The 16,744-nt window shown below is 43.6% G+C and overlaps 1 protein-coding gene across 2 annotated transcripts in view; it reads left to right on the top strand.

The window, feature by feature from the left end:
* Nucleotides 1-16,744, top strand: part of LOC134565064 (tetraspanin-5-like) — a 160,466-nt gene that overhangs the window by 136,240 nt on the left and 7,482 nt on the right. The window contains exons 3-5 of one of the 2 annotated variants that reach the window (XM_063424440.1): nucleotides 1,645-1,791; nucleotides 12,544-12,714; nucleotides 14,995-15,120. In XM_063424440.1, the coding sequence (XP_063280510.1) occupies nucleotides 1,645-1,791; nucleotides 12,544-12,714; nucleotides 14,995-15,120 (444 nt within the window). The remainder of the gene's footprint in view (nucleotides 1-1,644; nucleotides 1,792-12,543; nucleotides 12,715-14,994; nucleotides 15,121-16,744) is intronic. The other variant, XM_063424441.1, reaches the window with a different exon arrangement.

Consider the following 16,744-nt stretch of genomic DNA (forward strand, 5'->3'; position numbering starts at 1 on the left):
TTCAGGATTGGGTTGTAGTCAGATTTTTCTTTGGGTTTTGTCCTTTTCTAAGGCTCTTTGAGGTGTGCATTGGTGAAATTCACATGTATATTTTTTTTACTCTGTTCTTGTCTGCAGAATTAAAAGCTTTGAGCACTGTCTTCATTTACTACTTGCTCAAGTTTTGCTTAGGAAACTCTATGAAAGTGGTTGCAGACTACATGAAGTAATGTGTTAAAGATATTGATTACATGACAATTGATATGTTTTGAGTGGTCCAAAATGAGTATGTGTGCGTGTGTGTATATAATCACAGATCTAAAGCCACAGTTGTGAGCAGTCATCATTAACAATGTTACTTTAAACTTCTGGAAATGAGATTATGGTAACTTTCCTCTAAATTGTTGCTGTTTTGGGACTATTTCAAAGAAACAAAGGGGTATGAACAGGAAGAAGAAAAAGGATGAACCATAGAGTTTTGCAAATAAGGCACTGTAGATATAGAGATCTCTGTTGCTGCTTCTCATGCCACAGCATCATGCAGGAGTTAGAGGAGACAGTTGTCCAAAGCACTCAGCCTGGGTTCAGGCTTCAGTGAGGAAACGCAGCAGTGTGCTTTGCATTGACTTACAGCACTGGGTAGGGGAATGAAGAAATGGTGACACTTCAGCATTTTTTTCTGCCAAAAAGCCTTAGGAAACTGTAGTTGTTCCTGTGCAAACTCACTGGAATAGGGTAAACTTTGTACTTGCTTCTTGATATGACCCATCTGTTCAACATCAGCCAAACTCTGCTTAAAACGTGTTCAAAAAATTAAAACAGTTCCTCAGGATTACTGGTGTCACAACCCAAGCTCTGCTTCCAAGGCAAAAATGGCATTACAAGCAGACTGTGCTGACTGTCATACCTAAAACACAGCATGTGTTGTTTAACATATGATAGGTCTACCCTAAGTTAGTGTAAACCATGCCCCAGGTCAAGTTCTTAAATTGTCTTTCATCCTACTAAGACACTTTTATATTTTCAAATTTTTCCTGCTAAGTAGTCAGTAGCCATACTTTATTTCTAGAATGAGGTTTTGGCACTGTAGATACCTGAAGTTGAATTGGCCAGATATGTAGTTTGTCAAAATCTGTTGAAAAATTTTTTCTTGCAAGATGCTGCAACCTAGAAGCTCACTTCTAATTTCTGACAATTGCTGTAAATACTGAGAGTAAATGCTAAATTCAAAGTGGTTTTATTGCTTTTAACTGTTTTTTCTATATAACATGTAACTGTGTGTTTACATAGATGATGTATATGATACGTAAAATACATCTCAGCATGGGTAATAAGAGTGACTTAAGTTTTGTTCAAATATCTGTTCTGAGTTTCTGGCTGACAACTTCTTATAGCTACATAAGCAGAAAATGCCCTGTGGCTTTCTCACAGAATTCTTCAAGAACATTTTGTTACTCATTCACGTGTTGATTCAGAAATATTGCACATAATTGCACTTTTTATGTCTTTTGGGATACAAAGACTTTCTTAATTGTTTTCTTGGTGTACTGCAGAACATTTATTTTGCTGTAGTCTTCTTCCTTTTTAAGAAGAAAAATGCAGGCAAAATTTATACAACAGAAAGCTGAACATACTTTTTATCCCTTGTCATTGTCTCTTTCTCAGGGAGTGCTGTCCAATATCTCATCCATCACTGACCTGGGAGGCTTTGATCCTGTTTGGCTCTTCCTAGTGGTAGGAGGAGTTATGTTCATTTTGGGGTTTGCAGGATGCATTGGAGCTTTACGAGAAAACACTTTTCTTCTCAAATTTGTAAGTAGCTTTTGCAACTGTGACATTCCTCATTTATGTAGCATGCCATATTGCCTGTTTGGTTTAACTGTGTTAAGCTTTTAAAATGAATTTTGGAGAGGAAGGTGCTATCCAGTGTCAGACTACCAGGAAAGCACTTAGCTTTTGACACATTACAGCTCTTCAGTCTCTGGTGTATACTGACTTTTTTTGAAGCTCAAAACTACTGGTGGTAAGAATCATTACATGGAAGTACTGCTTTTCATATGGATGTAGCCTAACATTTTGCTCTCCTGTCACAAAAATTGAGAAATTTCTTGTGAGAATCTGCATGTTGAACTTGGAGTCCATAACAAGCTGCCTATGAAATATAAGGGATGTAGATGCAGCAGTGAATGTGACCCGTGTGACTTCTGCTGTGCAAGGGCCTCTCATGGTACAGAGGAGATAAGACTGCTACAATATCCTCAGTCCGTGCCATTCAGCTAATTGGAAAAGGCTTCATTGCTTTCAGTGCTGGGGCCTGACAAGGAAAAGGGGAGGAGAATGTGTCCAGGATGCAGAAAGAAAATGGAAGTTTTCTTGAGCTCTGGGCTGGTTTGTTGCTTAGGGAAGGAGCTGCTGGTAGACAAATGTACCTCAGTATGCAGAACTTCTTTAGCTAAGTAGAGAGGTTCTGTATTTCCACAAACACTTCCTCCTGTGACTTTAGAAAATGAGGGTAACAGTATCATGTTAAATTGAAGATTTATACTAAAGAAGATTCTTTCCTCTACCACTCCCATTTCTAGAGGCGGGCACAGCCTGTGGGCACAGCCTGCGGACACAGTTGTGTCTTCATAACCATTTATTGTCAATATATACATGAAAAATCTTCCAGTGAAATAACTGCCTCCAAGTGACACATTTGGCTCCCACAGCCATGTTGTATAAGGGAAGGAGGCAATTGAGAGTCATAGTTCTCGAGGCATTTATAAAGCAGCATGTAACACTTTTTTTTTCTTCTTCCTTGCTTCTCTTAGCCTGCATAAAATGAACCCATCTGCTGTACCAGAAGTAGCTTCTCTGTCACGGGTTGGCACTGGCGCGATGCCAGTGCACCCACGAGTATATGTTTTTCCCAACAACTGCTGTGAGATGTGATCAGGAACAGAGCAGAGCAGGCCCAAAACTTGGAAATAGAAAGAAAACTTTATTAAACTATATAAGAACAGAAATGAAAAAAAATTAAACACACAGGAAAACAGAAATGAAAACCTCCCAGAACATTTCTTCTCCTCCCCCAATTTCCACCCTTCCACGCTTAGACAAAACCCTGGGTTCCCAATCAAGTCATCATCACTCAAAAAGAACTAATCTTCAGTCCATCCAGGGAGAGAGGAGTCTCGCACCATAGACCTCCCACAGAAAACACAGGTCTACCCTCCCGTGTTTCCATGTCACCCATGGCACCGCCCAGAGAAGTCTGCCATGGTGACACTCTCCTTTCCATGTCCAGTGCTCTCACCACCGTCCATGGACCAAAGCTGCATATAGGGCTCGTTTAAGGACGCTTGGCCAAGTACCAAAAACCAACCATTTTCTCATTTTTGTGACAGCAGACCCCCCCATCTTTCCCCTGGGGTCGAGGGTTTCAGGAACAGAGATCTTCATCCTTGAAGGCAGAGGGCACCACCACACTCTCTTCCTCTCTTCTCTGTTCGCTCCACTCCTGCACTGGCAGTCCCTGCAACAAGGTCCTTGGCTCAAGCCAACTGCATCCACCCAATACAGTCCCTGTGTTCAAGAAGATTCAAGTTCAGTCTATGGCTAATATTATGCAAGAAAAGTCCAGCCTAAAAAGCCACTCCTCTTCATCTCTGCCCACCTAGGATTCCTTTCATGTTCCTCTGACATCTCAGTCCCAGGCTGTCTCTCTCTTGTCTCTCAAACCACCAGCCAAGAGAATCAATGTCTGGAAAAAGTTTTCTTCTGCCTAAGAAAGGGTTAAAAGTCTCTTTCCCAGCCCAGTTGAGCTCCCACAGCAGTCTTGGAAACTCCTGCGGCTGCTCGGAACTCCTGCGGCCGGATGTCCTCCCCCCTTTCTCCGTGCTGCCAGGCACCTGGGATCGGATTTCAAAGCAGCGTCTCTCTCTCTCTGGGGTGGGGGGGACGGGGGACGAGGGGAGACACGGGGATGGAAGGCACCCCCACAGTTCTCCACCCTTCCATCCTGCATGGGGGCTGGCCCAGATCCAGTCCCTTTCACCCCCTTCTCTCTTCCCCCCCTCCCCCACCCAGCCCTGTGAGCTGGGCAGGGGAGGATGTGTGCTCCTCTGCAACTGGAAACAAAGAGAACATCCCTCTGGGAGTCGTTGCTTTTAACCCCCTGTGTTCTCAGAGGCGTATCCAACCTCTCAGTGGTCACTCCAGGTGCCAGTATTCAAACCTGACCATTGACTGGTTTGACCACAACTTCCTGGAAAACTCACGTCCCCCTCAAACCAGGACATTCCCATACAGCAGCTGAAGGAGAAATTAAAAATGTATCTGAACACACACACACAGAGCATATTAAAATGAAACTCAAAGGAACAGCTGCGAAGGGGATGGACTTCCAGTATACCAGGACCCCTGTGTGGTTTAAAACAGTGTAGACTCAGTGGAAATGCTTAGAAAAAGTGGCAGATCATTAGTAATGCCTTTGGCATCCATTGCATTTGCGTTAATCATAGCAGCCTAATTTAGTTTTAATGTGGATATGAGTCATTTCATAGACATTCAGCTCCAACTTAGTCATTAATTAATTTCTGCTGTGTCATAGGGTGACTTTATGATGCTTGTATCCCCAATTGTCTGTTCTGTCTGTGCTGTATATTGAGTTCTGTGCCTTTAAGACTGGCTCTGAGAGCAAAGCAAGGAATGAAGAAGCGCCAAGTTTGTTTTGAAAACAGCTCTCCTCCTGCACATTCCTCTCCGGACTGTGTTTGTCTGAAGCACAGACCGGCGCATGTGACAGAGATCTTTTTTTGCTTTTTAGTTAGTTTTAGCTAGCTAGGGCAAAGAAGTTCCCTGGACTGTTTTTTGTTTTCCTTTTCTTGGGACTCTTTGAATCTGCTCCAGACTGAAAACCCCAGAGAAGCACCGAGGGCTCGCACCTGCAGCCCACCGGGCCTGGACCTCTGGAGGGACTGGGACTGATAAAGAACTGAGTGAGCTGAGCCACCCACGGCAAGGATTTTTCTCAGGTTTACCATCTCTGTTTGGAGCAGCGAGAGGTTTTATGGTTTCATATTATTCATTCTTTATGCTTGTGGGCATTTTGTTGTTAAATAAATAGGGTTTTTTCCACTTTTCTCCAAGGAAGTTCTTTTCCCGGACTGGCTGAGGGGAGGGGCCTTTTAGGTTTGCTTTCCAGAGGGACCCTATTCAGAGGTTTCCTCCCAAATTTGTCCTAAACCAGGACAATACGTTTTGTTATTGGTGCCCAACTGAAGGACTGGAGAGAGTGGAAAAAACTTGTATTGATTATTGACTGCATTTTGGTTGTACTTTGTGTGGTTATAAAACAGTCAGTAGCCATGTTGCTGCTTGAATTCATAATGTCTCTAGGAATGGTGTCCTTCTTGTGTTTCTATTCCCTAGGCATTTTTGAGGTTTTAATACCTCTCTGGTCCCTAGGTTTGTTTTCTTATCTGGAAATAGCTCCAATGTTGTCTCTAACCCATAGCTTTTACACTAGAGGTGCATGAATTAAGATTGCTATTTTGTTAGGCTTGGTAATCATTATTTATAAGAAGATAATAAAGGTACTTGAGTTTGTGCCAGGCATGATTGGTTTGTGGTTTCTTCGTCCGACCCTGTGTCCTAGTTCCAGTAGAATGTTTTGGGGATTTATTAGTAATTGTACCCAGTTGGTTAGAGGAGGAGTAGGGGATGAAGCTATTCAGCCTTTCCTTTCCTTCTTCTCTTTTGAATCTATTACATCACTTTTTGAGAATGTTCAGTGTCCCCTGTATGTTAAAGATACCACCTTCCTGGTATTTCATCTGGTAAACTTTCTCTATATGGTTTGTAGCTTGTCTAGAGTGAAGTCTGAGATTTCCAGAGGGGCTGATAAGACCCCTAACCCATAAATAGACCCAGAAATAGACCCAGGCATGGAAAATCCTGAGTGGTGTGAAGAATGGGAGAGAATGGAATTTTCTGATCCCCCCGCTTGGGAATTTTCACGTGAACAAATTCAGAACCCAGATGAGGAAATATCTGGAGGAGTGTCGTGGTGCCTTTAAGAGAACTCAGTCTCTCTGCCTGCCTCGGCTAGCTCAGACACCGCAGCAGGCTAAAGGGTACAGCTAAGCAAGTCATGCAAGCCGGCTGATCCCTGTGAGTTCTTGTCCTGAGAGGCTGTGTGAGGCGGTGGAGAATGCTGACAACCACGGAGAAGAAGAAGGGAGGAGCCAGTCCGGTAAAAATGACAGATTTATTTGGGGGTCCCACAGGACCTCCTTACCACCTGTCGGATGCTCAGACTGCCCCCGAGGCTCTTCTGACCTGCCGTTTTATACAGCAGTGAAATGGGGTGTGGTAAGGAGGTTACAACCAATGGGTTTCAACTAAAGAGGTGGTACGAACATGGGGTGACATAACCGAAACCAATCAGGGACAACAGGGAGGGGTTTACACAGACCATGAGAAAAGATTGACAAATAACTGAAGGGCTACATGACTTTGGGGAATTGCAGGATAATACCAACAGGGGAAAATGGGATACAAGGAACATACCATTGTACAATCAACCTGCACAAACCCAATAAACTTATTATGAACTTAATTCCACACCACCACAGAGGAGTACTGCCATGATGACTCTAAGGAGAAAAAGCTCATTGCAATAAGCTGGGCCCTGGCATATGCTTATTGCACGCTGCTAGATACTGTAGGGCAGCAGATAGAGGAAGGGGGGCAGGGAAATAAATCAGCAGTTACCCCAGCCCCTCAGACTGCAGCCAACACCCCAACTACTCAGGCAGCAGCTAAACCAGACAGTGAGCCTAAGACACTGGCAGTCGCTGCAGAAGAGAAAGAAGCACACACGCAAAACTGATCGACCAGTGGACAGTGATCCAGGTGAAGGACCCTCAACGCTTCCCGACACACAATCAAAAGCTGAACCAACTGGCACCCAATCAGAAGCCGAAGCAACTGACACACAGTCAGAAGCCGAAGCAACTGATACAAAATCAGAAGCTGAACCAACTGACACAAAACCAGAAGTCCAACCATCTGGCACAAGATCAGGAGTCCAACGAATTCACACAAGATCAGAAAGCCAATCAACTAGTACAAGATCAGGAGCCCAACCAACTAGCACAAGATCAAAGGCTCCACAGACTGACACAAGATCAGGAGCCACTATTGAGTCCTTTTCCCTGAAGGACCTTCGTGGCCTAAGAAAGGATTACACTTGACGACCTGATGAGTCTATAATTAGTTGGTTAGTCTGTCTTTGGGATGCTGCAGGTGAGGCTACAATGCTGGATGGCACTGAAATGAGGCATTTGGGATCCCTGTCACATGATCCGATTATTAACCAAGAAATTACGAGGGAGGCTCACCCTTGCAGTCTCTGGGAACGGGTCCTGAGAAGTGTAGCACAACGATATCTGTGTGCAGATGACCTCTACATGCAGCAAAACCAGTGGAAGACCATAGAACAAGGGATTCAACGCTTCAGAGAAATGGCAGTAGCAGAGATTGCCTTCTCAGATGACCTAAACATTAGGAACACAGACTTGGTACCATGTACACCCGTGATGTGGCGAAAACTTGTACGACTTGGGCCACAAGAATACTCTTCTGCTTTAGCAATAATAAAGCGGGATGACACGGGGGAGACCATGCTGGATATGGCAAAGAAGCTCCAAGTGTATGCAGATGCTGTGCATGGTGCAACACACGCAAGAATCGCAGCTGTGGAAACAAGTCTGCAGAAATTAGAAGACAAGATAAAAGAGAGCCACAAGAAGCTAAGAGAAGAGATGAAAGAGGACTTTCTCCAAATCTCAGCAGTACAGATCAGAGGTTCTGGCACCAAACACAGACGTTCCCCAGACAGGGAGAGAAGGGGCACTTTACGAGCTGAGCTGTGGTTGTTCCTGTGTGATTGTAAAGAAAACATGAGGAGATGGGATAGAAAACCTACTGCTGCTCTGGCGTGACAGGTGTCTGAATTAGAGGACAGCAAGACTCGAAGAGGAAGTTCCACCAAAAAGGAAGCAGTTCCAGTTACCCAAGAAAAGAAAGATAACCTGGCTTAGAGGGCCCTGCCTCTAGCCAGGTAGAGGCTAGGGTAAACCGTCTTTATTGGACTGTGTGGATTCATTGGCCTGGCACATCTGAACGACAAGAGTATGAGGCCTTGGTTGACACTGGTGCGCAGTGCATGTTAATCCCATCAAAATATGTAGGGGAAGAATCTCTCTATCGCTGGCGTGACAGGGGGATCACAGGATTTTACTTTGGTGGAAGCTGATGTGAGCTTGACTAGAAATGAGTGGAAGAAACACCCTGTTGTGACTGGCCCAGAGGCCCCATGTATTTTGAACGTAGACTTTCTCAGGAATGGCTAATACAAAACCCAAAGGGACTCAAGTTGGCATTTGGAATAGCGGCTGTAGAGATAAAGGGTGTTAAGGAATTGAACACCTTGCCGGGACTATCAGACGACCCATCTGCAGTTGGACTTCTGAAGGCAGAAGAGCAACAGGTGCCAATTGCCACTTCGACAGTGCATCGCAAACAGTACAGAACAACTCGAGATGCTGTGATTCCCATTCACAAGATGATCTGAGAGCTGGAGAGCCAAGAGGTGGTCAGCAAAACCCACTCACCCTTCAACAGCCCCATTTGGCCTGTGCGCAAGTCTGATGGAGAATGGACACTGACTGTGGACTATTTAAGCTTGAATGGAGTGACTCCACTGCTGAGCGCTGCTGTGCCGGACATGTTAGAGCTACAGTACAAGCTGGAGTCCAAGGCAGCAAAGTGGTACGCAACTAGTGACATTGCCAATGCATTTTTCTCCATTCCCCTGGCATCAGAATGCAGGCCCCAGTTTGCTCTCACATGGAGGGGAGTGCAGTATACCTGGAACCGACTGCCCCAGGGGTGGAAGCATAGTCCTATCATTTGCCATGGACTGATCCAGACTGCACTAGAAAAGGGTGGGGCTCCAGAACATCTGCAGTACATCGATGACATCATTGTATGGGGGAACACTGCAACTGAAGTGTTTGAAAAAAGGAGCGAAGATCATCCAGATTCTCCTGGAAGTCGGGTTCGTTATCACGAAGAGCAAAGTCAAGGGACCTGCTCGTGAGATCAGGTTCCTGGGAGTAAAGTGGGAAGATGGACGGTGTCAGATTCCCACTGATGTCTTCAACAATATCACAGCAATGTTTCCACCAACCAACAAGAAGGAAACACAAACTTTCCTAGGTGCCATAGGCTTTTAGAGAATGTACATTCCTGAGTATAGCTGGATTGTGAGCCCTCTCTACCTGGTTACCTGGAAGAAGAATGATTTCCACTGGGGCCCTGAACAGCAGCAAGCCTTTGTCCAGATCAAGCAGGAAATTGCTCATGCAGTGGCCCTTGGCCCAGTCAGGACAAGACCAGAGGTGAAGAACATGCTCTACTCTGCAGCCGGGAACCACGGCCTGTCCTGGAGCCTTTGGCAGAAGGTGCCTGGGGAGACTCGAGGCCGACCACTGGGATTCTGGAGTCGAAGTTACAGAGGGTCCGAAGCCAACTACACTCCAACAAAGAAGGAAATCTTGGCTGCCTATGAAGGAGTTCAAGCTGCCTCAGAGGTGATTGGCACAGAAGCACAACTCCTCCTGGCACCCCGACTACCAGTGCTGGGGTGGATGTTCAAAGGAAAAGTTCCCTCTACCCACCATGCCACCAATGCCACATGGAGCAAATGGATTGCTCTCATCACACAGTGTGCCCGTATTGGAAAACTGAATCGCCCTGTGATTTTGGAGATAATTACAAACTGGCCTGAAGTTGGAAACTTTAGTCCCACTGATGAAGAGGAACAAGAGCAAGTGACACGTGCTGGAGAAGCTCCACCATACAACCAATTGCCAGAAGAAGAAACACGCTACGCTCTTTTCACTGATGGTTCCTGTCATATTGTAGGGATGAAACGAAAGTGGAAAGCAGCCGTATGGAGCCCCACACGACAGGTTGCACAAGCCACTGAAGGAGAAGGTGGATCAAGCCAATTCACTGAACTCAAAGCCATCCAATAGGCCCTGGACATTGCTGAAAAAGAGAAGTGGCCAAAGCTCTTCCTCTACACTGATTTGTGGATGGTAGCCAATGCTCTGTGGGGTTGGCTGGAAAGGTGGAAAAAGGCCACCTGACAGTGTAGGGGAAAACCAGTCTGGGCTGCTGATGAGTGGAAAAATATCGCTACTAGAGTAGACAAACTACCTGTGAAGGTCCACCATGTAGATGCCCATGTCCCCAAGGGTAGAGCTAATGAGGAGCATTGAAACAACAAGCAAGTAGATCAAGCTGCCAAGATAGAGGTGTCAAAGATAGACCTAGATTTGCAACATAAGGGAGAGTTGTTCCTAGCTCAACAGGTCCATGATGCCTCAGGTCATCAGGGCAGAGATGCCACCTATAAGTGGGCACGAGACCGAGGGGTGGATCTAACCATGGACAGCATTTCTCAGGTTATCCATGACTGTGAGATGTGTGCTGCGATCAAGCAGGCCAAGCGGGTGAAGCGCCTATGGTATGGCAGGCGGTGGTCCAAGTACAAGTATGGGGAGGCTTGGCAGTTTGATTATATTACACTACCCCAGACATGCCAAGGTAAGCACTATGTGCTCGCAATGGTAGAAGCCACCACGGGATGGTTGGAAACCTACCCTGTGCCTCACACTATGGCCCGTAACACCATTCTAGGCCTAGAAAAGCACATTCTATGGAGACATGGCACCCCTGAGAGAATCAAGTCAGACAATGGGACTCATTTCAAGAATAGCCTTATAAACACCTGGGCTAGGGAACATGGCATTGAGTGGGTGTTCCACATCCCCCAACATGCACCAGCTGCAGGTAAAGTGGAGAGGTACAATGGAATGTTAAAAACCACCTTGAATGCATTGGGTGGGGGGTCTTTCAAGAACTGGGAGCAGCATTTAGCAAAGGCCACCTGGTTAGTGAACACCCAAAGTTCCACCAGCAGAGCAGACCCTGCCCAGTCTGAGCTCCTATCTACAGTAGACGGAGATAAAGTCCCAGTGGTACATTTGAGAGGTTTGTTAGGGAAGACACTTTGGATCAGATCTGCCTTGAGTACAGACAAACCCATCCATAGGATTGTCTTTGCTCAGGGAGCAGGTTTCACATGGTGGATAATGCAGAAAGATGGAACAACATGATGTTTACCTCAGGGAGATATGATTGTTGGGTGAGAACCATGTGTAAATATCATTGTTTGCTGAATGTCACTGCCATTGTCTGTATATAGTTGTATACTGTGTATATATATGCATGCATGAGGGGTGTGTGTGTAGAGTTAGAATTTATTTAGTTTTGGTATTAAGTTGACGATATGGGGATTAGGGGTTGAATGTCCTAGGGTGACTTTATGATGCTTGTATCCCCAATTGTCTGTTCTGTCTGTGCTGTATATTGAGTTCTGTGCCTTTAAGACTGGTTCTGAGAGCAAATCAAGGAATGAAGAAGCGCCAAGTTTGTTTTGAAAACAGCTCTCCTCCTGCACATTCCTCTCCGGACTGTGTTTGTCTGAAGCACAGACCGGCGCATGTGACAGAGATCTTTTTTTGCTTTTTAGTTAGTTTTAGCTAGCTAGGGCAAAGAAGTTCCCTGGACTGTTTTTTGTTTTCCTTTTCTTGGGACTCTTTGAATCTGCTCCGGACTGAAAACCCCAGAGAAGCACCGAGGGCTCGCACCTGCAGCCCACTGGGCCTGGACCTCTGGAGGGACTGGGACTGATAAAGAACTGAGTGAGCTGAGCCACCCATGGCAAGGATTTTTCTCAGGTTTACCATCTCTGTTTGGAGCAGCGAGAGGTTTTATGGTTTCATATTATTCATTCTTTATGCTTGTGGGCATTTTGTTGTTAAATAAATAGGGTTTTTTCCACTTTTCTCCAAGGAAGTTCTTTTCCCGGACTGGCTGAGGGGAGGGGCCTTTTGGGTTTGCTTTCCAGAGGGACCCTATTCAGAGGTTTCCTCCCAAATTTGTCCTAAACCAGGACAATATCAAAAGGTATTGTTACCAAGTTCTACTTTGTCTGCTTAGGCGAAGCTTTGCCAGTGAGAGTATCTAAAGCAAAAGTCACATAGAAAGCATTTAACTGGCACTATTGGTTATTTATGCCTTCTCAAATGTAAGTGCCTATGTAGAAATTTAAGATGGGTTTCCAAGGGCCCTACATGTGGTGGTGACTAGCTGTGTCTTGAAATTGACTGTGAATTCTCTTGGATCTCTTTGAAAATTTCAGTGAAATGTCCAGGTTTGGACATTTGTTAGCTTTTTTGTTATTTGTTAGAATAGAATTAAGATATCTGTGCTACATCTCCAATAAAAATGGTGTGGTTTTAATTTAAAATTTCCTATGTGCCAAAATGGCTTGAACTTGCACTGAAATAGATAAATCCTTATTACTGGATATAATTGTGAGCTTTGAAAAATTTTGGTCGTAAAGGAAAATAATTTTAGCCTTTTTTATTTTCTTCATAGTTCTCTGTATTTCTTGGAATTATTTTCTTCTTGGAGCTCACTGCTGGTGTTCTAGCATTTGTTTTCAAAGACTGGATAAAGGACCAGCTGTATTTCTTTATAAACAACAACATCAGAGCATACCGAGATGATATTGATTTACAAAACCTTATAGACTTCACACAGGAATATGTAAGTTGGACTATGTTTATTTTTTTGTAAAGCTTACTTTTAAGAAATACCTGCTCTTATTTTTTACTTTCCATCTGTTCTCTTTCTTCAAGGAGCAACAGAAATGTTCTAGCATATAATGTTTTCGAATACATTTATATTTTTTTTACAGAACTTCTGGAAACATACAGCACCTGTGTAAAGTGGCTTTATTGATGTATGACTGAGTAAAACAAGATGGAGAGTTGGGGTGACTTTTCTTGAATACTTAGAGATACTGTGTCAAATGCACCAAGTTAAAATATTTTGTTGTAGAACCCATTACATCTCTTTAAGAAATTACTCCTTTTCTAAGCTTCATTTGGTCCGAAGATGAATGTTGGTGTAGTTTCAGCAACATTAGAAGTGCTACACCACACTGCTGAATGGCAGAGGTATTTAGTTGGTCCAAATGAAACTACAATGTTATTTCTTCCGAATTAGACTTAATGGGATTAGCCTAATGAAGTGGGTAACTTGTAGAGTTCTTGTAGGACATCTCTAAGTGATGCCACGTCTGCACTTGGGAGGGAAGGGTGAAACCAGTGGTGCACCTGTTTGTGCAGGTTAAGCTCTGTAATTTATCAGTGTGTGTGAAGAAGTCTTGCACTGACTTTTGCACACAAGGTCTGCCACTACCTTCCCTCTCCAGTACTCAGTTCTGGCCTGTATTGATGAAGTCCTCTTTGAATCTGGCACTGTGTGGCTGACATGGCTAAGTGTTGGTTGAATTAATATTTACTATTTTTTGTACATTCTGCAATTAAAATAGTTTCAATGCTTGATTTGCTTCCCTAAGCCTGGGGGGAAAATGGTAAGTAACAGGATGTGGATCCTGCACTGTTTTGAATCTTTTGCAAGAAGGTCAGAAGTCGCTAGAAACTGAAAATAATGGTCCACTTGTATGCAGCCAAAGGCTACAGTCCAGTTCTGCAGTAACTTCCTGAAGCTTTCTCTCCTAACTTGATTAGTGCAGGGGGATATGGGCCACTGAATAGCGAACCAATATGATTTCAACAGAAGCCATTTATTGTTTACATTACAATCCCAATTATAGATTCTAAATTCTACAGCCCACATGGGCACATACTCCTGGTTGGCCAAGTTGCTGGTTCGAGAGGCAGGTTCATCTCCTTCAGGTCATCTAATTGGTCAAATGTCCATTCTCACGCTGCACCTCCTGTATCAAGGATTTACATTCTTTGTAGACAGTTTCTCAGGCTCTTCATTCTTATTTTCATCCTGTTGTTTTCCCTGTAACCTTGATGAATTCCTGAGAACTCTGGAAAACAAGACTGCAGGTGTCTTGTTATCTACAATGATTTTGGCTGGTACACAGAATGGCCTAAGTTGTGCAAATACATTGCTACAGATTAGCACTCAGCAGATAAACCAGAGGCAGCACAAGTTGTGAGAGTGAGTTACTTCTTTAACCAGTAGAGATAGTGCATGAAGACAACATGTCAGGTATTGCAAAGAGAACTGCTACATCTAAAAAGAGAGAATGGCTATTCCAATGCTTTTAAAGACATGGTTGGTTTGGGTTTTTTGTTTTTTGGGTTTTTTTTTAAGTTGACAGATGGATTCATTGGTCTAGCTCCTTAAATGCTGTAAACCATCAGTGCTTCACTGGTCTCCAGTCCATTCTTTGTATGTTCAGCAAAACACATCAATTTCTCGTGTGTCCAACATGTTTTGCGAGACTAAGCCTGCCTGTGGCAGATTTACTCTTTGAAGGATTCAGCAAAAGTGGTAATTGTGCAATGTGTGGTGCTCAGGGAACAGTGTTCACACTGATGTACAGCCAGGCAAAGTTCCCCCAAACTGGCAAAAGGAGTAGCTGTACCAGTCAGTGTAGCCCTTGGAGCTTTTTTTTTTAAATCCAGGGCTCATTAGACTGGACACAATATTGTACTCTTGGTTCTACTGTCCCTTGGGCCTGAGCTTGTAGGCCTGTGCAACTCTGTGGTATTGTGTAGGCTTATCAGCTCACTCACGGATTTCTCTCCAGAGAGGAGCATAGCAGGGTGTGAACATAACTTTAATCACAGGATAAATTTGGAACAACTTACACATTTAGAATGGTATTTTAAAAAAATGACAAAAATCCCCAACCAAACAAAAAAAGCCAGTTTCAATGAAAGCAGTGGGAGTCTCAGATTTTGTTTTGAAAGCTAGAGGGAAACTGGCAGCAGTCATGCATGTTACTAATGCTGAGATTTCCATTCTGAAATTTAAGAAGCTCTTCTTTTTTTGTTCTAGTGGCAGTGCTGTGGGGCTTTTGGAGCCGATGACTGGAACCTTAATATTTACTTCAATTGTACAGATTCCAATGCAAGTCGAGAGCGCTGTGGTGTGCCATTCTCTTGCTGTACTAAAGACCCCACTGTAAGTGACAGTCTAGAGGGTAGGATGGGTCTGCTGTTCCAATTGTAAATAACGCTTCAAGATTTTCCTTTTTTATTTCTGGAAATTTAGCCTAATTACTATTCTCACCAACCTGTATTTTTTTTATTCTTGCAGCTCAGCTTAACCACTAACTTTTATTCAGTCAGCAAATCTCATAAGATAACTAAAGTCTTTGTTGTTTGTGGCTTTTATTAGAAAGAGAGAACCATGGGCTTGGCTGAACATACATATTAATTTTAACAAGTATAAAAAGGAGAAGCACTTAGTGAGTTGAAGGATATGAGCTTTCAACTGAAATTCATCAGAACAGGAACCCTTAGGATCAGACACTTTAAAAGTGGTATTATTCATTATTTAATGCAGTGTCCTGAGGCTGCAGCCAGTTTGACCCAGTTTGTGCCAGGTGCGGTAATGAATGACAGTCTGTGCCCTGAGGAACTGACCTGTTTGCATTAGAATCTTGAGTTGGGTATGGGTATCTTTGCATACTGTTTTTTTACCTTTAAAATTACTGCCTGTCCTCAAGTCACCTGAAATCAGACTTGAAAGGACAGAAATTGTTTGTGGGAGCAGCTTTTTGGTAAATTTTCATGTCTTTTAAAATATTTATAGTTCTGGATCATCAAGTGGAAAACGTTGGAGCCATGCATTGCTAATATGGATATGATACAGAAGTGAAAAGTGGTGTAGGGAATCAGTTCATTAATAGTGAAAGGCTTGGAACAGCAATGGGTGTGTGCATGGAAACTTAGGTGCCTATCACTGTATACATTTGACTATATAGCTTGAAAGAAGCTGGCTTTGAGTGCTTGTATTATCTAGCTGTGTCTTTTTCTCCACCTGGAATGACTTACAGTTCTTTGAATGTATTAGTCTAGCACAGACTGAAGTTAGGCAAGTTGCCAAAAGGCACCTCAGGTGCTTCCTGCCTTGCTCATAATGCAATGGAGTCGTTGCTCCTGGCATCCAGTTGCTGCTGCTCTGCCCTTCTCCTTATAAGGCACTGCCACTTGCACAACCTGGTTCTGGTTCCTCTGCAGTGAATGTGTCTTCACAGTAGTTTGAATTTTTCTCACAAACATAGCTGAAAATGTTTTAATGGGATATTAAAACAAAATGTAGGTCAGGTTCAAACATTACCTTATACTTAGGATTCCCTCTGCTATTTGTGTATCTGCCCACCCACCCACACAGAGGTCATCACAACCCAGTTTTAAAAATATAGTTGTTATAAAACCGAACCAGTGACAGCAGTACAAGGTAATCCTATAAATACATAATCTATCCTAAAGTTCTCTCTTTCTCTCTGTTGTGTAAATAGCTATGCAGTTTGTTAGGGTGTGATGCAGCAATCAGAAATTTAAAGATAAATCTCATTCACTGTAAGGAAACAACAACCTTAATGGCCTTTAAAAACTGAAAACATTAGAAGTCATGCATACAAGTAAAATAATTGTAACCAAGCTGTGATTGGTTCAATTGCAGTGATAAATACGGGTTTATTCTGTGGGAAAGCAAATTTGTCCCTTTTAGAATTAGGTTTCAGTGTTGGACTGATGCAAACAGTTATGTGGATACCTTATTGTTCTTAGTTTAGCTTGAA

This window comes from Prinia subflava (assembly GCF_021018805.1).
Source record: "Prinia subflava isolate CZ2003 ecotype Zambia chromosome W unlocalized genomic scaffold, Cam_Psub_1.2 scaffold_32_NEW, whole genome shotgun sequence".
In the NCBI taxonomy this organism is placed as follows: Eukaryota; Metazoa; Chordata; class Aves; order Passeriformes; family Cisticolidae; genus Prinia; species Prinia subflava.